The 21,425-nt window shown below is 47.0% G+C and overlaps 2 protein-coding genes, 1 long non-coding RNA gene and 1 other non-coding gene across 7 annotated transcripts; 3 read left to right on the forward strand and 1 right to left on the reverse strand.

Annotated features, from left to right (window-relative positions):
• The first annotated feature begins 24 nt into the window (after positions 1 to 24).
• On the forward strand, positions 25 to 2,844 carry TRAPPC4 (trafficking protein particle complex subunit 4). Its single transcript, XM_012773575.2, has 5 exons — positions 25 to 267; positions 435 to 609; positions 1,350 to 1,453; positions 2,116 to 2,242; positions 2,506 to 2,844. The coding sequence occupies exons 1-5, from the start codon at positions 93 to 95 to the stop codon at positions 2,582 to 2,584; spliced, it is 660 nt and encodes a 219-aa protein (XP_012629029.1). The 5' UTR covers positions 25 to 92; the 3' UTR covers positions 2,585 to 2,844.
• SLC37A4 (solute carrier family 37 member 4) lies at positions 2,350 to 9,613 on the reverse strand. 4 transcript variants are annotated; one of them, XM_012773569.3, is made up of 10 exons: positions 9,531 to 9,613; positions 7,950 to 8,294; positions 6,876 to 7,108; positions 6,295 to 6,538; positions 5,655 to 5,813; positions 5,309 to 5,394; positions 4,683 to 4,796; positions 4,412 to 4,477; positions 3,920 to 4,058; positions 2,350 to 3,788 (listed from the first exon to the last, which is right to left on the reverse strand). In XM_012773569.3, exons 2-10 carry the CDS (start codon positions 8,095 to 8,097, stop codon positions 3,622 to 3,624), a joined length of 1,356 nt encoding a protein of 451 aa, XP_012629023.1. In that variant the 5' UTR covers positions 8,098 to 8,294; positions 9,531 to 9,613; the 3' UTR covers positions 2,350 to 3,621. The 4 variants fall into 4 exon arrangements, with proteins under 4 accessions (XP_012629023.1, XP_012629022.1, XP_012629026.1 ...); XM_012773568.2 differs by lacking the exon at positions 9,531 to 9,613 and adding an exon at positions 8,855 to 9,132; XM_012773572.2 differs by lacking the exon at positions 4,412 to 4,477.
• An 88-nt stretch (positions 9,614 to 9,701) lies between these two features.
• LOC142870639 (uncharacterized) lies at positions 9,702 to 18,433 on the forward strand. Its single transcript, XR_012919000.1, has 3 exons — positions 9,702 to 10,082; positions 10,310 to 10,429; positions 18,362 to 18,433. It is a non-coding gene; the product is annotated as an uncharacterized LOC142870639 (long non-coding RNA).
• Positions 12,856 to 12,969, forward strand: LOC142870714 (U5 spliceosomal RNA). Its single transcript, XR_012919060.1, has one exon. It is a non-coding gene; the product is annotated as a U5 spliceosomal RNA (small nuclear RNA).
• Positions 18,434 to 21,425: the final 2,992 nt, after the last annotated feature.

Consider the following 21,425-nt stretch of genomic DNA (forward strand, 5'->3'; position numbering starts at 1 on the left):
GGGCTGTGAGGTGGGGTGGGGACGAGGGCGGGGACTGTGAGTGCAGATCCGGGGCGGGGCCCAATCCGAGGGTCCCCGCCACGGCTGCAGCAATGGCGATTTTTAGTGTGTATGTGGTGAACAAAGCTGGCGGCCTGATTTACCAGTTGGACAGCTACGCGCCACGGGCTGAGGCTGAGAAAACTTTCAGTTACCCGCTGGATCTTCTGCTCAAGCTACACGATGAGCGTGTGCTGGTTGCTTTTGGCCAGCGAGACGGCATCCGGGGTGGGCTAAGCTCGGGCTTCGGGGGCGGGCCCTGGTGCTGTGAAGTGGGCTGGTGTGTAGGTGCGGGGCTGGGGAGGTATGGGGGTCAGGCCGGGTCCCTTGGCCCCTCGGCGGAATCCCCGGGGCTGGAGCTTCAGCTTCGCTGACCGATAGCTTCACCCCTGCAGTGGGCCATGCAGTGCTGGCCATCAATGGCATGGACGTGAACGGCAAGTACACAGCCGACGGGAAAGAGGTGCTGGAGTATCTGGCTAACCCTGCTAATTACCCGGTGTCCATTCGATTCGGCCGACCCCGCCTCACCTCTAATGAGAAGCTTATGCTAGCCTCCATGTTTCACTCGTAAGTCCCCGGTCTCCTGAGCTGCAGTGCTTATCTTTCTCTTTTTCCTCTTAAGTCGTCAGTTCTTGTGTTATGAAAAAAACGACTGATCCAGTGTCTAGATTTTAGGTAATACTGGTAGTGATGTGATCATGCTTAAAGTCAGCTTCTCTTCTCTGAGCCTTAATTTCTTTAAAGAAAGCCAGTTGAACTAAATGATCTTTTTTATAATTTTTACTTTTTACCCAAAGGCCTTGCTGTGAGTGAAGAACTACAAGATCTTTAAAAAATTTTTTCTGCTGCCAACTATGAGATATGCTGGCCTACATTTAGGAGCTAAATAAGCATGGCACATATTCCCAGAGTGTTCATTTTATCCAAAGTTGAGTTTATTCATAATATATAAAGAGAGTTTCACTATTGCACTTGCCAATCTGGAACTCCTGGTTTCAAGGGATCCTCCCATGCCAGCCTCCCAAGTGGCTGGGATTACAGGCAGCACGGCCAGCTCCATTTACCCAAACTTTTCCATGTAAAATGTCCTATAGTAAAGTATGTAATATAAAGTAAATGCAGAATTCAAATGAATTTAAAAGAAATGCTTACACTGCTACCAAACAGCTCACACTACCTTTCCTTACTGTCCCAGGCTGTGATGTGAACTCCTCAGCAAATAGTGTCATTTCAGTGGAAAAGTTTATGAGGCACTCCTCCCTTACAGCAGTGGGGTACAGTCCCAACTCTGCCTTCTTTGCATGTAGGCTCTTTGCCATCGGCTCCCAGCTGTCTCCTGAACAGGGAAGCTCAGGCATTGAGATGCTAGAGACAGACACATTCAAACTGCACTGCTTCCAGACACTGACAGGTATGCATTTCCAGATAGGCCAGAAGGATGCAGTGGGGCAGGTTGGGGGAAAGGATTGAGCAGAGACAACTTTAGTGAACAAAGAGGGGGGTGGTGTTAGCTTTAGCTGGGACAGTTCTGCAGACACATCTGTTTGTTTGTTTTGTGAATACAAAGCCAATATTTACTCTGAAGCTGATTTTGTCCACGTCACCCAGCATGCTCAGCACTAGTTATCTGTATTCAGATAAAAATCAACACATTTCACATTGCACACGTTTTGGAAAGTGGTGTTCCAAAATGAAATTTGAAAGCCAAGTGGAAATGGCCTTTGGATCGAGAATGTCATTGCTTTACTTCCTTAATTTAGACTATTTAAAACTGCCTGAGTTTGTCCCTATTGTTTCTGCTGAGGGACTCCAAAATAGGAAATAAGTGGCAGAGCTAGAACTTAAAGCCTAGTCTCCATCTGCTGGGTGACATGGTAAAGTCACTTCACTTCTCTAACGTCTCTAGTCTCATCTAGATTTAAAATCTTGCCTTTCTGCAGTATGTAGCAATAAGGATAAAATAAAAAATGGGCTTATGAAACTGTTTTGTGAAGTTGAAATTGCTGTACAAATAATAAGATGACATTATTTGCTGCATTGTGACCCTTCAGTTACCATTCCTGGTCTCTACAGGGATCAAGTTCGTGGTACTGGCAGATCCTAGGCAAGCTGGAATAGATTCCCTTCTCCGAAAGATTTATGAGATTTACTCAGACTTTGCCCTCAAGAATCCATTCTACTCCCTGGAGATGCCCATCAGGTAAGTGGCCCCATTCCCCAGATACTGGTCAAAGCCTCCTTGCCCCTCCCTGTGTGCTTTGCCCAAAGTCATTTGAAGTGTGATAGAATATTACTTGTAAACAAGACAACAGTGAATAGCCCTTTATTTATTTGTAAATAAAGTCCAGACTTTCCTTCAGGTTCTGGGGTTCATGTCCCTCAAGCAAAGTTTCCCCTGGCTTCAGTGGGGAGATAGGCTCAAGCCTAACAGTTTTTTCTTATTGTCTCTTGGGCCTGGCTTAGGTGTGAACTCTTTGACCAGAATCTGAAGCTTGCCTTGGAGGTAGCAGAGAAGGCTGGGACTTTTGGACCTGGGTCATAGGCCAAACCTGCCTTGGACCCCCAAATTCTGAGAGTTCCCACAGCAGGGGTCCTGCTGTTTCCACTCTGATAGAGATCCCAGCAGCCTTGTTAGTGCACTCAAAAATGAATGCTGAGCCTGATAACATGTACTGATCCCTGAGCTTAACACCATGCTCTTTCCCTATGTATATATCATGGCCCTACTTTCCAACTCTGTACAGATTTATTTATGGAAGAGTTAGGTCCATAAATGATGTAATAAATATTCCTTTGATCCCAGTGTTTGCTATCCTAATTGATGGTTCTCAGGGAAAGGCATAGGAAGGGAGACAGAAATGGTTAGAAAATTCTAAAAAGATGATATTATGTTCTAGTGCAACAAGTTTGTGTTCATTAAATAAATGTCCTTTCCTTTTGGGGTAGAAAGAGCAGGTCTTACAGTATTTCCCAAGAAAGCTGTCTCTGGCTTATAGTACCCCTTTGAAAGAATGGGTCACTGACAGTGTTTAGTATCAAATCTAGTTTTAATCTTCTATAACAAGTCATCTTACCCTCCCACCCATTCCCCCCAACTATGCCCCCAACTAGGTATTAGAGTAATGGCCTCCTCTCTTCCCCTGGAGTCTGAGGTATTGGCAATAGCAATTGTCCACTGCTGACAGGACTTAGGGCAGAGCAGAAGTCATGGGCCATTAGTGTCTTGTAACCGCAGGGACAGCCTCACCTCAGGTAGGGATGGGGTAGGATGGGGACAGGACAGGGTGCAGGAAAGGAAGAAGGGTACAGGAGGCTCCCTGACTGCAGAAGTTTCCAATTTGTCTAAAGCCAGGGAATAGGAGCTGATGGAGTCCAAAAACAAATGTTATCTTTTAAATAGAGCATAGGATGGGGAGCTGGGACCTCATTAGCCACTGCTAACTTCCAGTACCACCTGGGCAAGGGAGAAGGTGCAGAAAGGGAAAGTCAAAGGTTCAGTGCTAGCCAAGCAGCCCCCTCCCTTCCCCCACAATGTGCAGGGGGATGGCCAGGTGGGATGGTACTCCAGAGCCTCACTCTTCACTCAGCCTTCTTGGGCACCCGACCCATCTTGGTGCGGATGTTTCGCAGGAGGAAGAAGGCAGCTGTACTGGCTGCACAAATCACTTCAGCCACCCAGAAGGCTGTGCTCCAGCTGTAATGCTTGGCAATGGTGCTGAAGGGCAACCCAGCAAGAAAGCCGCCCACTGTGAGGGAGAAGGGGAAAAGCCTGAGCTGTTTTGAGGCTGGAGCCAGTGGTGCTTGCTCTGGCCTCTAACAGGTCTTTCTGCAAGGAACAAGTGGGAGTGTGGTAGACATTCTGGAAGGTATCACTTACCATTGGCCATAAGTCCTACAATGGCATGGGAGGTACCACACAAGTTGGGAGGGGCACTCTCATTGGCTATGACTCCAAACAAGGCAATGGGACCATAAGAGGAGAAACCAAACACAGCTCCCAGCACCAGGATCCAAAGCTGCAAAAGCAATGTGGAGTGGCACTCAGAGTCAGAAAGCCTATCTACCTACCCACCCCTGCCAGATGAGAAAACAATGCCTGGTCCCCAGGAAGAAACAATAGTAATGAAAGGACGTTAAGTGGCCTTCCTCATCCAACTCCCCAACACACTGACAACATGGATTTATAGTAGTAGATTCCACACTGAGCCAACCCAAGGGCCTAGGTGGGCCGGGGAAGGAGGCACAGAAGTCTTCTGAGTTAGTGCTATCCTCAGAATTTATGCAAGCTGGATTGCCTAGGGGCCAGGCAGAGGGGGTAGGACAAAGGTGAGACAGACCAGGAGAAAAACCAGAGATATCTTTAAGGCACCTCATGCTCCGTAAAGCCTGTAAGCTCAGCAAGAGGGTGAAGAGCCGGAGTCCAGAAAGCAACATCCTAGAGGAGCACAGGGAAGAGAAGAAAACCAGGCCGAGAGTGGAGGAGAACTGAGAAACAGGAGAGGAGCCGTAGTACAATCAACTGAAAAGGGAAATGTGAGAGGCAGAGAAAGGACTGGCCCGGGCTGGAGCCAGGAGAGGGAGTCAGCAGCTCTTGCTTTCTCTCCTCGTGCTCTGCCGCGGGCCAGGCCCTCCTTAGTTACCTTGGGGGAGTCACTGGTCACCGTTACCCGGAAGAGGTACATGGACACTGTCATGCCAGCCATCATGAACAGCAGCAGGCCATGGCGAGGGTTCCCATAGATGGACAGCCCCGCCTATGGAGACAGTCCCAGCAAGATCAGGCCCTCAGAACAGGGCAGAGAACCCCCACCTGTGGACTCTGGCACAGCAGGGCCTCTGCTGACAGGTCTTTGGCATCCCCACCACAGTTCTTGGCTCTGGGAGGTCCTTGGACCTGCCCATTATGTTCGGAGGCCAAACTCCACAACATCCCTTCCTCCACCCTGGGGCAGGCCTGGCGCACGTGCTGGGGAGCTGCACTTAGTCTGTTCCCGCCCCAGTTTTCCTGAGGCTGTGGAGAAGGCTACAGCTAGGCTGAGAGGAATTCTGGTTCTCCTTGACATCACTTAAAACTCTTCCTGCAAGAGCCTCACCTCCACATCCCCAGCAAAGCTAAGAGTAGCCTGGAATGATACCCACCCCAGTCTAAACCAGCATATGCCAACCTGCATGTGCCCCAGGACTCCCATCTCTCCAATGCCTGTCCCAGCCATGCTGGGAAGATTCAAAGGGACCCTTTTCTTTCCTGTCCCTTCTGCCCACTCACCTTTGCCATGGCCCGGTCTGACAGGTAGCCAGCTGCGATGCTGCCTACAAGGCCCCCAACCTCCAGGGCACTCATGTAGGAGCTACCTGCAGTGGGGAGTTGTGGTGGGAAGGGAAGGATGGAAGGGTATTACACTTTGGGGTTGTCCCACAGTGGCTTAAACCCAGAGAGGTACAGGGTCCCCAAGGGTGACTGGCCTGAGTAAGTGCCTGGCCTCAGGGAAGAATAAAGAGTTACATAAATGGAAGCAGCCTTTCTCCCTAAAGGGATAAAGCCTGACTTTCCCATCCCCTTCATTGGTTCCTTCCTGCTCCTTACGCCCACCCTGTCCCAACACTCATCTTACCCACAAGGGCTGACTGTCCTTTCTCCTGGATAAGGAAGAACTGGCCCCAGTCAGTACAGCATGTCTTTACTCCAAACACTACAAGGTAGCCAGTGGAGAGCACCCACAGGTAGGGGGACAACAGCAGCTCCCGTAGGGTGCTCTCCTCCTTCGTGGAGCCTGGAGATGGGAAGAAGCCAATCCTTAGGCTCTGCCCTTGCTGCCCTGCCCCCACCTGAGCCCCCACCATTCATTAACCAGCCACAGGGGCAGAGTTCATTAGCACAGCCAGGATCAGCATAAGAGTATCCCTTCACCCCACTGCTGTCCTCTCCCCCACTCTGCTGCAAGCCTCAATGAATGAAAGAGAAACTGAGGACCAGGATGGATGGAGGAGGGCACCCACTTAGGACACTATCTAGGACAGGGAAGTCAGCGCTGTTGTGGGGTATAACATGAGTCACCACACTTGGCCCTGCCACTTACCTGGTACTTAACTGCCTCTTGGGATGTTTTGTTTACTCCCCTCCCGCCCTCCCTGTTCCTTCCCCTACATCCACTGCCTAGCACAGAACCAGGCATACAGCTAGCCCTCAACAAAAGTCTGCCCAATGAATGATAAATGAAGGTGCCCCAGTGGTCGACTTAGGTGGGGGCTCACCCTTCTTGCTCTTGGAGGGGGTGGGATCCAGATTGCGGAGTCCAACATCAGCCGGTTCATTGTGGATAAGCAGGAGACAGAGGAAGGAGACAGCCACACACAGTGCCCCAGACAGGGCCAGCGTGCTGCGCCAGCTGTAGCTCTGGGCGAGGATGGTTGCCAGGATAGGGCCCAGCCCTCCAGCCAGGTTCATGCTGGTTGACAGAATGGCCCACCAAGTGCCAAACTGAGATGGCTCAAACCACTGTGGGGCAGCAGGGGGACAAAGTAGGTATGCAGCCTAGAGCCCATGTCATGGTGAAGGTGGGGATCAGGTGAAGCAGACCCAGAAGCTCACATTACAGGGATGAGAAAGAGGGCACTTCTGCTTGGCAGGGCAATTCCTTCATCTGCCACCTGATCCCACCACTCTCAGACTCCTAAAATATCTTGACAAGCAATAGGAGCTGACTGGGAACTCCTGAGGACCTGCTATGGGTTGGGGGTGGAGGTGGCGGGTAAGAAGGGGTGCTCCCACATGCTTACTGGGCGTCCATTGCCTAGTCTATGCCAGTCCAAACAGGTTCTTTGAAAGCACTCACCTTCCGCAAGACCTTCCCACATGGGGGCCAGCCCAGCCCCTGGGCCAGGCCATTAAGGAACCAGAGAGCAGCAAAGACAGGTACTGTGGAGCTCCAGGAAAAGACTATGTTGACCAGGCCAACCAGGAGCAGCCCAGAAGAGAAGAGCCAGCGAGCACTCATCTGGTCGGACAGCACCCCACTCACAAACTTGCTGATGGCATAGGCTGCTGACTGGCTGCTGGTGATGAGCCCTGCAGGAGAGGGGAGCAGGGAACAGGACACCTGGGGACTAAGGGCCAGCGCAAAAGCACAGGAGGAGTAGAGGAAAGCATGGGGTCAGATGTGTAGGGGTGCCTGGCAGGTTGAGTCAGGTTCCTTCCCAGAGGAACAGGAAGAGCCTGCGATGGTAATCCTGACATTCATGGGGCCTTGTACACCTGCTACCTCTCCTGCCTCACCATCAGTACTGGCCCCAGGCTGATGAGTTCTCAGCTGCAGCTGTTAGGGGACAAGAAGGGAGCAGAACATGGCAGCTCCCCTCCCTAGCATTTGCATATGCCTGATTTCCCACCTCATCCTGGGCACCAATCCAAGGCTTCTAGCAGTTCTGTTGCCCCACCTTTAAACATGGGGCAAAGGGTTCAGGATTGGAGTTAGGGACCTTGTCTCTCCTGAAGGGTAGCATGCCAGTAGACATGAAGTCACTGTGCCAACTTCCCAGGCCCCAGTAGTCACAGTGTCAGTAGCCAGCACTCACCTTGCAGATTCAGTGTGCACTCACACAGGTGTGAAAACCATGCTCAGAATCCACACAAACACACTCAGAATAAACAGTGCCTCTCAGGGCACACGGGTGACAGGTGTGCACATGCACACACATCAGATTAGCCGCCTTTGTTAGCCTGCACCTGCACACACCCATGTACGTGCATCTCAGAGCCTCTTCACCCCGCACATGCAGACTGGCCCCGGCCTCTGCTGTGTAGACACTCCACACCCACTCCACACCTGTACACAACATATAGCCGTAAACACCCAATGTGTCCTGGTTTTGTGTCCCTTGACCCATCACCCTGCCTTTCCAGGGCTTACCCAAATCATCCTTGTCCAGAGAGATCTCTTCCACCAATAATGGCATGACAAAGGAGAAAGTCTTGCGGTTGAAGTAGTACAGGCTGTAGCCCCCAAACATGGCCGAGAAGATCACAGCCCGATAATAGCCATAGCCTTGGGCCGCCATGGTAGGAAAAAGCAGGCCTTACGAGCTGGAACACAGAGTCTCCAACCCACAGCTCTTGCTTGCGGCTCTCACGGCGTCCAGATCTGCTGAGTTAGGCTTTCCTCCGTTCCCTCCTCCACCCAGCCTCCCAGGCTCCCTTTATAGCCACCTTCTGGACAATCATTAAGCCTGGGGCGGCTCCTAGGGAACCCAGTGTCCTGAGGGAGACAAGAAAACAGGAGATTACTGAGAACCAAACTGTGGGGGGTGGAAGGGGTCTCAGAGGGAGGCAGGCCTGTGAGCAAGGCCAGCACCCTATGTCCCAAGGATTTCTGCCTTTCCCTCCTCTTCCAGGTCGGCCTCTGAGAAACTAGCAGTGATTAAAGCCTCAACCTAATTACTTTTGTCTGCATGAGCCCAGGGGAGGCAGGGGTGGGATGAGCAGAGGTGCCCTCTCAAGCCTTGCTCCCGCAGTCACCAAACCTCTTTCATTCATGGAAGGTTTTATTAAGAGCTTACTGGTTGCCAAGCACTGCACTTTGTACTACGTTAGTTTATACATACACACACCCCCACACACACACTCTATTAGACAATACTCCAACCACCCCACTTCCAAGCCTTCTAGAGCTGACCTCACCCCTGTAACTGCCAATGCTCAGCACACAACGAATGTAACTGTTTCCTATGGCGGCAGAATTGCAAGCTAGGGGGAACCATCCCCCCACTTCGGATCGCACAGTGTCACACAGAAACCCCCCACTAAGCGCTGAGATACCTATGGGGCCACACAGAGCTGCCTCTGGGTCCCCATTACCCTGCGACGTCAGTCTGGGCTTCATCTGGCTGGCTGGGGGCTGCAAGGTCTGGTGTCCAACCTGGGGGACGTTGGCAGGGGCCGCAGCCAGAGCGACTGGGCGGCCTGTGGGCGGGAAAGTGCACAGGCGGGCTTCGGGCTGCAGTACCGAACCGTCCAGCTTCCCAGGGCCTCGGCAACATGCCCCCGGCTTTTCTGCTCAATTGGAAAGCAACTGGAGCAGAAGACGTAGGCGCAAGTGGATCGGGCGACCGCACGTAGTCTCCCGGAGGCCCCTGGCTTCTGGCACCCAGTGGCTCAGCCTAGCGCCGGGCGGCAGGGTTGGGATCTTGGCACCTGCCCAGCCCCCGTGTCCTCAAGCTACCCAGGACACCCGACTCTGGGGCTGGGAAGCACGAGGGCCAGGGGTTCAGAAGCTGCAGAGACCACAGGACTGGCGCGACATAAAGGAGGTGGCATGTGCTGGTCACCGGCAGCGTCTCGGTGGCCCCCAGACCCAGGAGTTGCCCCCCTGCAGCTGCAGGAACGGCTCAAGGTTGTATCGGAAGTTGGGGTTCGCGAATAATAGAGCCCCAAGACCTGACACTCTCCCTGCAGCCCCGCCCTAGGTGAAGCCCCTACACAAACCTCCCCCTACCTGAATGGAGGCGGGAGCTCGACTGGGGCGGGGCGGAGCAAGCCGGCGGGCGCTGCGCATGCGCGAGGGTGGGGGCCGGGTCGCCTTCTCCGTGCGCCCGCGAGCAGAGTCCCGCCCCCCGGGGATGTAGTCTTCAATCTTGCGGGTCGCGGGTCCTTGGACGCGGACAGCGCCGCTTAGGGGCTGGACGTGGCATGTTGCCTCCTTACTGGGTGCATTCAACAAACCGATTTTTAGTGAGTGCCTCCGCTACCAAACACACACGGAATCCTGACGTCATAATTGTTCCCGAGTCGCTCACAGTCTGGGAAAGGTCTTGTAGAAGAACACAGAATTTTCTGTGAGAAATTGATGCAGTCCTCAGTAAGCACAACTGAAAATTTAACTGTGGTCAGACTATGGGGGACAGAGATAAACCAATATAGCCAGAGTGTTTAAAGGACGGGTCCGGAGTAAACCTCAGATTCTAATCCTGGACCCGCTACGTTCTAACAGCGTGACCTTGGCTAATCTCCATGAGCTCCAGTTTCTTACCAACATCGTAGTCCTCTGGTAGGACTCGGACAGATGGTTTAGATAAGAGCTCAGAAAATTTAGATAAGAGTTCTCAACGACAACGACTTTCACTGATCCCAGGGGAGAATAGCTGAGGGAATTGTAAATGTTCCAAAATGGGAAGCAAAGATGTTTTGCACTAGGGAAGGTGGTCAAGGAAGGGAGCAAGTGAAGATGAGATGAAATGGGACGACAGTGTGGCTGAAGCTTAATTAATTCAACAGGTATCTACTGCGCAGGAGTCTCGTGTGTACCGGGCACTGTGCTTTCAGCGAGGTGGGTCAGAGGACCAGGTAACTGAGTTTCTCCAAAAGCAAACCGGGATGCATTCCAGTGTCCTTGAGGTAAATAAGGAATAAAAAAAGAAGAAAAATTAAGTAATATATAATTTTTAAAAAAATTATTTAAAAAAGCAAACCGGGGCCGGGTGTGGTGGCTCACGCCGTAATCCTAGCACTCTGGGAAGCCGAGGCGGGCGGATTGCTCGAGGTTGGGAGTTCGAAACCAGCCTGAGCGAGACCCCGTCTCTACTAAAAATAGAAAGAAATTAATTACAAAAAAAAAATTAGCCGGGCATGGTGGTGCATGCCTGTAGTCCCTGCTACTCGGGAGGCTGAGGCAGTAGGATCGCTTGAGTCCAGGAGAGGCAGTAAGATCGCTTGAGTCCAGGAGATTGAGGTTGCTGTGAGCTAGGATGCCACGGCACTCACTCTAGCCTGAGCAACAAAGTGAGACTCTGTCTCCAATAAAAAAAAAAAAAAAAAGCAAACCGGGACAAAGAGTCCCTGCTGATATGGGAGTAGGGAGCCATTAAGTCCTGCCCCCTCTTTTTATTTGTAAAGTTTAACATATACACAATAAAGTACAAAAAGTGCATGAATCTTAAATGTACAGCTCAATGACTTTTCTAACGTCAAATTGTTACTTTTAATGCTTCTGTAACCACCACACAGATTAACAGTGGTATCATTTTATTTTGGAAATGTTCAAACCTACAGAAAAGTTGTAAAAATACTCTTCACCTCTCAACAAATGTTAGCATTTTGTCATGCTTGCCTAATTTATCTGTATAAATATACATTTGTATTTGTTTTTGTGATTGAACCATCTGAAAGTTAGTTGCAGACATCATAAAACCTCACTCCTATATATTTCTGCCTGTATTGCCCTAAGAAGAATGTTCTCCTATATAATCACAATACAATCAGAGAAATGTATTTGCTAACATATAGTCCATATTTAAATGTCTCCAATTTTTCCAAAGATGTAATTTAGAGCTTTTTAAAAATCCAGAATCCGGCCGGGCGCTGTGGCTCACGCCTGTAATCCTAGCTCTTGGGAGGCCGAGGCGGGCGGATTGCTCAAGGTCAGGAGTTCAAAACCAGCCTGAGCAAGAGCGAGACCGTCTCTACTATAAATAGAAAGAAATTAATTGGCCAACTGATATATATATAAAAAATTAGCCGGGCATGGTGGCGCATGCCTGTAGTCCCAGCTACCCGGGAGGCTGAGGCAGAAGGATCACTCGAGCCCAGGAGTTTGAGGTTGCTGTGAGCTAGGACGCCACGGCACTCACTCTAGCCTGGACAACAAAGCGAGACTCTGTCTCAAAAAAAAAAAAAAAAAAAAATCCAGAATCCAATCAAGGATTATCATTTCATGTAGTTATCATAACTCTTTATTTTCTTATAATCTGGTTTTAAAATCGTTTTTGTGACTTTAATATTTTTCAAGATTCAGATCAGTTGTTTTGTAGAATATCCCTCAATATGGATTTGTCTGATTGTCCTTGCAATGATAAGGATCAGGTTGAACAATTTTGGTAGAAATATTATGTAAATGATGCTACGTCCTGCTGAGTGTATCTGAGGAGGCATGTGGTAAGTTTGCTTAAAATGGTGTCCACCTTACTTCTATAATGTAAAGGTACTTTTTCCTCTTTGTAATTAGTAACTTACAGCATGATACTTTGATATTTTGTAAATATCCTGTGTCAACAATCTTTCACTCAAAGGTTTTAGCATTCACTGATGATTCTTGCCTGAATCATTTATTAATATGATCACAAAACAGGGACTTTTCTCATTCTATCATTCCTTCTGTATTTACTAGCTGGCATTCTTCTGTAGAGAGCTTGTTCCCCTCACCATTCCCCTTTAAAAAAGATTAGTATCAGTGAGGATTCATGGATTTTTTGTATTCAATATATAATCATGCATAGCTTAATGATGGGGATACATTCTGAGAAATGGGTCGTTATGTAATTTCTCTTTGTGCGACATTGTGGAGTGCACTTACACAAACCTAGATGGTCCAGCCCACTACACACCTAGGCTATGTGGTATTGCTCCCGGGCCTCAAACCTGTACAGCATGTTACTGTACTGAATATTGTAGGCAATTGGAACATAGTGGTTAAATATTTGTGATCTAGGCCAGGTTCGGTGGCTCACACCTGTAATCCTAGCACTCTGGGAGGCAGAGGCGGGCGGATCGCTCAAGGACAGGAGTTCGAAACCAGCCTGAGCAAGAGCGAGACCCCATCTCTACTCAAAATAGAAAGAAATTAACTGGACAACTAAAAACATATAGAAAAAAAATTAGCCGGGCATGGTGGCACATGCCTATAGTCCCAGATACTCAGGAGGCTGAGGCAGGAGGATCGCTTGAGTCCAGGAGTTTGAGGTTGCTGTGAGCTAGGCTGACGCCATGGCACTCACTCTAGCCTGGGCAACAGAGTGAGACTCTGTCTCAAAAAAAAAAAAAAAATCATACTCTGGTTTCTCTTCAGATCGTATAAATATTTTGCCTTTTACTAAAGATTCTGTGAAGAAGAACAACTCTGAGCCTTAAACCAATTTTTTGAGGCCTTCTTTGGGAAGTCTACATTTATCTGTTAAATAAGTAAATAATAAAAAATAATAATAACACAGGCCGGGTGTGGTGGCTCACACCTGTAATCCTAGCACTCTGGAAGGCCGAGGTGGGCAGATTGCTTGAGGTCAGGAGTTCAAAACCAGCCTGAGCAAGAGCAAGACCCCGTCTCTATTATAAATAGAAATTAATTGGCCAACTAATATATAGAGAACAAATTAGCTGGGCATGGTGGTGCATGCCTGTAGTCCCAGCCACTTGGGAACCTGAGGCAGAAGGATTGCTGGAGCCCAGGAGTTTGAGGTTGCTGTGAGCTAGGCTGATGCCACAGCACTCAGTGTAGCCTGGGCAACAAAGCAAGACTCTGTCTCAAAAAAAAGAAAAAAAAAGAAAGAAAGAAAGAAAGAAAGAAAGAAAGAAGGAAGGAAGGAAGGAAGGAAGGAAGGAAGGAAGGAAGGAAGGAAGGAAGGAAGGAAGGAAGAAAGGTGGCTTTACTAATAACCTATATAACAGGAAAATAAACTATCAAATGGAAAGTAAGGAAAATAAACTCACAACATATAATTGCCCCTTTGAAGGGAAAACTAACAACTAACCCCTTTGTTGTTTATTTTTATTAATCATAGCTCATTGCAATCTCAAACTCCTGTGCTCAAGCAATCCTTCTGCCTCAGCCTCCTGAGTAGCTGGGACTACAGGCACGTGCCACCATGCTCGGCTAATTTTTTTCTATATATTTTTAGTTGGCCAATTAATTTCTGTTTTTAGTAGAAATGGGGTCTCACTCTTGCTCAGGCTGGTTTTGAACTCCTGACCTTGAGTGATCCTCCTGCTTTGGCCTTCCAGAGTGCTAGGATTACAGGCATGAGCCACCACGCCCAGCCTGTTGTTTATTTAAAAAACCTGTAGCCACATGTGGTGGCTCATACCTGTAATGCTAGCACTCTAGGAGGCTGAGGAAGGTGGATTGCTTAAGGTCAGGAGTTTGAGACCAGCCTGAGTAAGAGCGAGACCCCGTCTCTACTAAAAAGAGAAAAAAATCAGCTGGGCCTCTGGCGTGCACCTGCAGTCCCAGCTACTTGTCAGGCTGAGGTAGGAAGATCGCCTGAGCCCAGGAGTCAGAGGTTGCAATGAGCTATGATGATGCCACAGCACTCTAGCCAGGGTGACAGAGCAAAACTCTGTCTCAAAAACAAAACCTGAAATAACAACAACAAGAAACCCCCTGTGGCCTAACTCATCATCTAACAGTTTCATTTTTTCAGTCTTGAAGAGCCCTAAGTGGACAACAGGGGTATAAGCTACCTACTCCAACTCTCTGCCTCAGTTCCTGCTAAAACCAGATTCCAAGGACTGATAAAGTTGGCCTCACAGAGAAAAAAAATAACAAAGCAATAGCTTTGCAGCCACTTCTGTTATCAGTGTGCAGAAGCACCAATAAAAAAACATTTTTACACATAGGTACTACAGTAATAGGGTATTGGGCAGGTGGGAGGGGGAGGGGGTGGGTATATACATACATAATGAGTGAGATGTGCACCATCTGGGGGATGGTCATGCTGGAGACTCAGACTTGTGGGGGGAGGGGGAAATGGGCATTTATTGAAAACTTAAAATCTGTACCCCCATAATATGCCGAAATAAAATAAAAAACAAAAAAACATTTTTATCCTTTAGAAACAGCAAGCTTCTTGGCCTCATGGCCCAGTACTTCCTTCCTTCCTCTGTGTGCCATGGCCACTCCCTCCTTTTCTCTCTCTCTCTCTCTCTCTCTCTCTCTCTCTCTCTCCCCCTCTTTCTTTCTTTCTCAGGAAAATAAATAAACTCTTTACTTTTATATATCCTAATCTCTGTATGAGAAATCTTTCTCCACCATGGCATGAGCACCTAGTGAGCTTTCCATCCTTACATATGGTGGCCTGTACAGGGAAGCAAAGTCACGGGGACTTCAATTTTCTATCTCTGTTTTGGGGAAACTGAGTAACTTCTCTGCCTCCATACAAGGAGCTCACTTTTCTGCTTCTGTCTCTAGACTGCACCCCCCTCTGCTACACAGCTCCCAGAACTTCATTCTCAGTGTTCTCATTCAGAATTTGGTGAGTACCTTGGGCTCTGAAAGGGGTCACATACTCAAGGTTGAGAATGGTAACTTTTTGGTTTGGTCTAGGATGGGAAACCCGGCACTGGGAGGGTGCCAGGGAAGGATGCTTCCTAACCGCGCTATCCCAGGAGGCACGTGCTTGGAGGGCTTTATGCCTCCTGCCCCTATCAATCTTCACTCAGAGTCAGGGACTCCTGGATTTGGGGGAAGATCTCTAGGTCACAGTCCGAGTCAGATTTCAGAGATGCCTGATGTCTGGTAAGAATTCCAAAGGCCATCTGAGTTGGGGACACCCCCTCAGACTGCTTCTATTTTCGACATATGACTATCCCTGTAATATCGTTTTCTTTTTCCTAGTTGCCATCATGGGCAACATTGCATGAAATGAAACTTTGCCCAAGAATTGATCTCTTAATCATGATGCTATTCTACCACTGAAATTCTATTGCTGCTGATTCAGCAATAAAATTCTACTTTCAGGCTTTCTTTAAACTTGCTAGACATCCTGATCTTCACTCTGCCTGCCACATGTTACTTCTTACTCCTGCATCTCTCTCACTGTCTTCACTCTCCACATAACATTTCTCTTTGCCCCCCCCACTACTTCTTCTTCTCTGTCTCTACCATTCTCACCCAGCCGCACTCACCTTGGCTGACCATTCCAAACTCCCTCCCCACCTGTACACCAACTCCCTCTCTGGGGGGCTTTGGTGACAGAACACATTGGAAATTACTCAGAGCTAAGACAAAGTCCAGCTCTTTTCCTTTCAGGACTGTCTGAAGCCTTTTGCCTCTATACTAATTTAGATCCTGACATCAGGGAGGGAAAAACTATCCTAGCAATGCACTTCATCTCCCAGTCTGCCCCCAGTGTTAGGCATAAACTCCAAAAACTTGAAAAGGGGCCTTAGACTCCATAGGTGGTGCTTTTAGACCTGGCCTTCAAGGTCTTTGGTAACCAAGATGAAGAGAAGAGGGGGGAGAAAAGGAAAAGAGACTTGCAATGGGTCTTAGAGCAGAAGGACACTTTCCAAATGGTGCTACCACTATGGGAGAAATTTTTCAGAGACAAAGATACCCTAGAGTAGGTGTCCTCAAACTACGGCCTGAGGGCCACATGCAGGTGTTTTGCCCGTTTGTTTTTTTACTTCAAAATAAGATATGTGCAGTGTGCATAGGAATTTGCTCATAGTTTTTTTTTTTTAAACTATAGTCCAGGCCTCCAACGATCTGAGGGACAGTGAACTGGCCTCCTGTTTAAAAAGTTTGAGGACCCCTGCCCTAGAGGCTCAGGCAAGAAGTCACCAGGGCCACAACCTGCTCTAGGAACCATACCCTGTTTTAACTACCAACAACAGGGTCACTTGAGTAAGGAATGTCCCAGGAAGCGGCTCTGCCAGGACTATACCCTCACTGCAAAAAGGAGGGCCACTCGAAGTGAGACTGCCCTCTCCTTGAAAAAGGAGATTGCACTCGCCTTCCACACCCTGTGATCTCCCCAGGGCCGGCTCCCTCCATACTCACAGATCTTCAAGGACTGCTTCAGCCTGACTGTCAGACCCCAGATCCACTTTGCAACATCAGTATGGCCTAGCCTGGGGTAACTTTCTCTGTTGCAGGTAAGCAAATTAATTTTAATCAACACTGGAGCCACTCGCTCTGCTTTTCCTGAATATTCAGGACCTCTGTGTCCTGATTATCTCCTATCTCCCCTATCTCCCAGATATTCCCCTGAATATCTCTCCTATCTCCATCATTGGATTAGAAGGTAAAATACAACACCTCCTGTGTACTTTGCAGCTCCTCTTCTTGGTTAAGTCAAGGCCATTGTTTTAGAGTGACCCATGAATCAATTTTTTTTTTTTTTTTTGAGACAGAGTCTCACTTTGTTGCCCAGGTTAAAGTGAGTGCTGGCATCAACCTAGCTCACAGCAACCTCAAACTCCTGGGCTCAAACAATCCTACTGCTTCAGCCTCTGTAGTAGCTGGGACTACAGGCATGTGCCACCATGCCTGGCATTTTTTCTCTATATATTAGTTGGCCAAATAATTTATTCCTATTTATAGTAGAGACAGGGTCTCACTCTTGCTCAGGCTGGTTTCGTAAAGCAATCCGCCCGCCTCGGCCTCCCAGAGTGCTAGGATTATAGGCGTGAGCCACTGCACCCGGCCTCATGAATCTATTAAAACAAATGTTTTAGACCTGTAATGTTTGACAGGCTTTCCAAAAACAAAATTCTAAATTCAGTCCTTTTAACCTCCAACTAATTTTTAATAATAGAGCCACTAAAAGTCCAAGAAAAACTTATTGGGCTTACTGGTATGTTAAACTGTACAGGAATACAGTGTCAAATATATAAGATCATATTTAATTTTCTTTGGCTTATATTTGTATAAATATATTGTAAATATCTGTTCCAAAACTGTATGAGATTCCTAAAATTCTATGATAATATGCCTTGATATTATATTATCAATAATACTTATATATGCTAACTTGTGTGCCACAGCAATAACGGAATCTCCCTTGTGTCTTTAATCATGACTCTTGTAAGATTTTTATCATCCACAACTATTATTTTGCTTTGATCCTTCTTAAACAACAGTTTGTGATCAGCTGCATTCCAAAATTTGCTTCTTAAAAAGGATGTCATGAAAAGAACGAAAATATTTTTTATGACATTTTGTTTGAAACATCACTGATTTTCTTGCTTTATTTCCCAGAGTCATGACAAGTATTGAGTAAATAACAAGTTTGCCTGATATCCCCAAGATTTAAAACTGTTAAATCCCACAGAGCCAAACGTGTTATTCACTGCCAATGCCCTGCTGCTAAAATTGCAAGCATCCTCTCTCTAGACCCTGGGGACTACAGTGAAAGAGACAAGCATGTGAGATTATAAGGGCCTATTTCAAGGGATGGAGTTAATTTTCAAACTCCACATTTCCCCTAGAATGCCTTTGTTTCTAAGTCCCTTTGAATTTATGTATGGACAATCAGTCCTATCATCTTTCATTTCAACTTCCCCACCTGGTCTTGATACTTACTTGCCAGCACTTGAGCTGACTCCAGAACTCCTTAGGGAATATACAAATACATACCTTCCTAAGCCTCAACCTTTTAATTTAAAGGGACCACAACATTTACAGCCTGGAGACTGGGTCTTACTCAACGATATCCCAGGACAAACAGGCCCCCTTCGGCCCTTGTGAAAGGGCCCTTTACAAGTAATTGTCACTAGTCTCACTGCAGCTAGACTTATGGGAATTCCATCCTATATTCACCTCTCTTAAACCTACAGATCCTCCAGAGAAGGCTTCTTCCACCAACCACTGACTTCCTGGGAGTCCACTGACATACATCTGCCAGCCCATCACAGGTACCAGACTCCAATTCACCCAACAAAAGCCTCAGAACTTTAACAATATGCTATAGTAAATAATGGCTTCTTACCATCCTTTTTATCCTTTTTTTTTTTTTTTTTTTTTGAGACGGAGTCTCACTTTGTTGCCTAGGCTAGAGTGCCGTGGCATCAGCCTAGCTCACAGCAACCTCAAACTCCTGGGTTCAAGCAATCCTCCTGCCTCAGCCTCCAAAGTAGCTGGGAATACAGGCATGTGCCACCATGCCTGGCTATTTTTTTTCTATTTTATTTGCCCTGCTAATTAATTAATTTCTTTCTTTCTTTCTTTTTTTTTTTTTTTTTGGTAGAGAACAGGTCTTGTTCTTGCTGAGGCTGGTCTCAAACTCTTGATCTCAAACAATCCTCCTACCTCAGCCTCCAGAGTGCTAGGATTACAGGCATGAGCCACCATGCCCGGCATTCTCTTTATACTTTTCCTATGGCTCTATGAATGTCGCCACAGCCCAGCTTATGTACCAACCCCATCCTATCTCTGCCCATATTGGGAATCTTAATAATAATAATCTTACTTTCCTTACACCCCCACCATGGACCTTATACAACATCCCTATTTATCTACAATCCAAGAGGCCCTCCAACTTCTTAAAACTGTGGACGCTTCTCGATCCTACACAAATTGTTGGATATGCACTAATATTTGGCCACAAAATGGGCCTGTTGCTCACTATTCCTGTTCTATCTTGCCCAGGCCCTTTTGTCATGACAGTTTTCTGAGGGCTCCCTGGCTGACAATCACACTTTCCAGCTGACTACTAACCATGTTTGGGTTGTAATACCCATCTGAATCTCTTTTCATAGCATATACTTTCCTAAACCCCACAATGTCACTACCAATTGGACCCAAACATGCTACTTGGGGGCTAGTGTTTGTCCCCCACACTGGCAATCTTACCCTTTCAAGGGACATAACTTTTGGTTCCAACCTAGTAATAACTACCAGGGATGTCAAAACTATAAAACCCCTCAGGTCTATGAGATAAGATGAAACCCTCCTATTCCTTCTTTCAACTGAACATATAACTTCTCTACTATTCCTGAATATACCTCGTGCTTACCTCCGATGGCTAGAATGACTTTAGCTTCTACTTATGAAGACATAGAACATTATAAGACCCACCTTACAAGGCCTTATTTCAATTTATCCATAGATATTTGTTTAAATCCAGAAACCTAACTCACCTTCTCTGTAAATCAAGTACTTATCTATGCCTCCCAACGAACTTGTACTTGATATACGTAATTTCTAACCTTACTGTTATTAATGATACTTTGCCTCGCTCAAAGCAACCTCAAACTTCTGGGCTCAAGCAATCCTCCTTCCTGGGACTACAGGCATGTGCCACCATGGCTAATTTTTCTATTTTTAGTGTAGATGGGGTCTCGCTGTTGCTCAGGCTGGTCTCTACCTCTTCACCTCAAGTGATCCTCATGACTCCGCCTCCCAGAGTGCCAGGATTACAGGTGTGAGTCATTGCACCCAGCCTTTTTTTTTTTTTTTTTTTCTGAGACAAGGTCTTTCTCTGTTGCCCAGGCTAGGGTGCAGTGGTGTCATCATAGATCACTGTAACCTTAAACTCCTTGGCTAAAGCCATCCTCCTGCCTCAGCCTCCCAAGTAGCTGGGACTACAGGCACAAGCCCAGCTAATTTTTCTATTTTTTGTAGACATGGAGTCTCACTCTTTCTCAGGCTGGTCTCGAACTCCTGGCCTCAAAAGATCCTTCCAAAGTGCTGGGAGTATAAGCATGAACTGCTGCACCCAGCCTTTTGTTTTCCTTTTACTTATTTATTTTAATTATAGCCATCCTAGTAGGTGTGATTAGTATCTCATTTTGGGTGTTTTTTTTTTTTTGAGACAGAGTCTTGTTCTGTTGCCTGGGCTAGAGTGCCATGGCCTCAGCCCAGCTCACAGAAACCTCAAACTCCTGGGCTCAAACAATCCTTCTGCCTCAGCCTCCCAAGCAGCTGGGACTACAGGCGTGCACCACCATGCCCAACTGATTTTTTTTCTACATATATTTTTAGTTATCCAGCTAATTTCTTTCTACTTTTAGTAGAGACGGGGTCTCACTCTTGCTCAGGCTGGTCTTGAACTCCTGACCTTGAGCGATCCTCCAGGCTCCACCTCCCAGAGTGCTAGGATTACAGGCGTGAGCCACCACACCAGGCCTCATTGTGGTTTTGATTTGCATTTCTCTAATTTCTAGTGAAGTTGAGCATGTTTTCATGTGCTTATTGGTAATTTGTATATCTTTGGAGAAATGTTTATTCAAGTCCTTTGCCCATTTTTTAATTGGGTTGTCTTTTTGTTGTTGAGCTGTATGTGTGTTTTATATATGATGGATATTAAACACTTATAAGTTATATGATTTACATATATTTTCTCCAATTCTGTCAGTTGCCTTTTCACTCTTTTGGTAGTGTCCTTTGAGGCACAAAAGCTTGATCATTTAATGAAGTCTATTTATCTATTTTTTTCATTACATACTTTGGGTGTCATATTTATGAAACCATTTCCAAATCCAAATTCCCCTGTGTTTTCTTTTAAGAGTTTTATGGTTGTAGCTCTTAAATGTAGGTCTTTGATTAGTTTTGAGTTAATTTTTGTATATGATGTAAGGTAAGGGCCCAGTTTCATTCTTTTGCATGTGGATATCCTGTTTTCCCACTACTGTTTACTGAAGAGAATGTTCTTTCCCTATTGAATGATCTTGCACCCTTATCAAATATCAATTGACCATATATGTGAAGCTTTATTTCTCGGCTCTCAATTTCTTTCCATTGGTTTATATGGATATCTGTGTGTCAATACCATACTGCTTTGATTACTCTACAGTAATAGAGTAAGTTTATAGTAAGTTTTTTTTGGTTTTTTTTTTGAGACAGAGTCTCACTCTGTTGCCCAGGCTAGAGTGCCGTGGCATCAGCCTGGCTCACAGCAAC

Source organism: Microcebus murinus, chromosome 4 (assembly GCF_040939455.1).
Source record: "Microcebus murinus isolate Inina chromosome 4, M.murinus_Inina_mat1.0, whole genome shotgun sequence".
In the NCBI taxonomy this organism is placed as follows: Eukaryota; Metazoa; Chordata; class Mammalia; order Primates; family Cheirogaleidae; genus Microcebus; species Microcebus murinus.

Coding starts and splice junctions, on each gene's coding strand:
- TRAPPC4 (XM_012773575.2), top strand. CDS start 93: ATGGCGATTTTTAGTGTGTATGTGGTGAACAAAGCTGGCGGCCTGATT. Junction 610..1,349: donor CTAGCCTCCATGTTTCACTC/GTAAGTCCCCGG, acceptor CTTTGCATGTAG/GCTCTTTGCCATCGGCTCCC. Junction 2,243..2,505: donor TCCCTGGAGATGCCCATCAG/GTAAGTGGCCCC, acceptor GGCCTGGCTTAG/GTGTGAACTCTTTGACCAGA.
- SLC37A4 (XM_012773569.3), bottom strand. CDS start 8,097: ATGGCGGCCCAAGGCTATGGCTATTATCGGGCTGTGATCTTCTCGGCC. Junction 5,814..6,294: donor CCCCTCCAAGAGCAAGAAGG/GTGAGCCCCCAC, acceptor TCCCATCTCCAG/GCTCCACGAAGGAGGAGAGC. Junction 4,059..4,411: donor CAGGCTTTACGGAGCATGAG/GTGCCTTAAAGA, acceptor TTGCTTTTGCAG/CTTTGGATCCTGGTGCTGGG.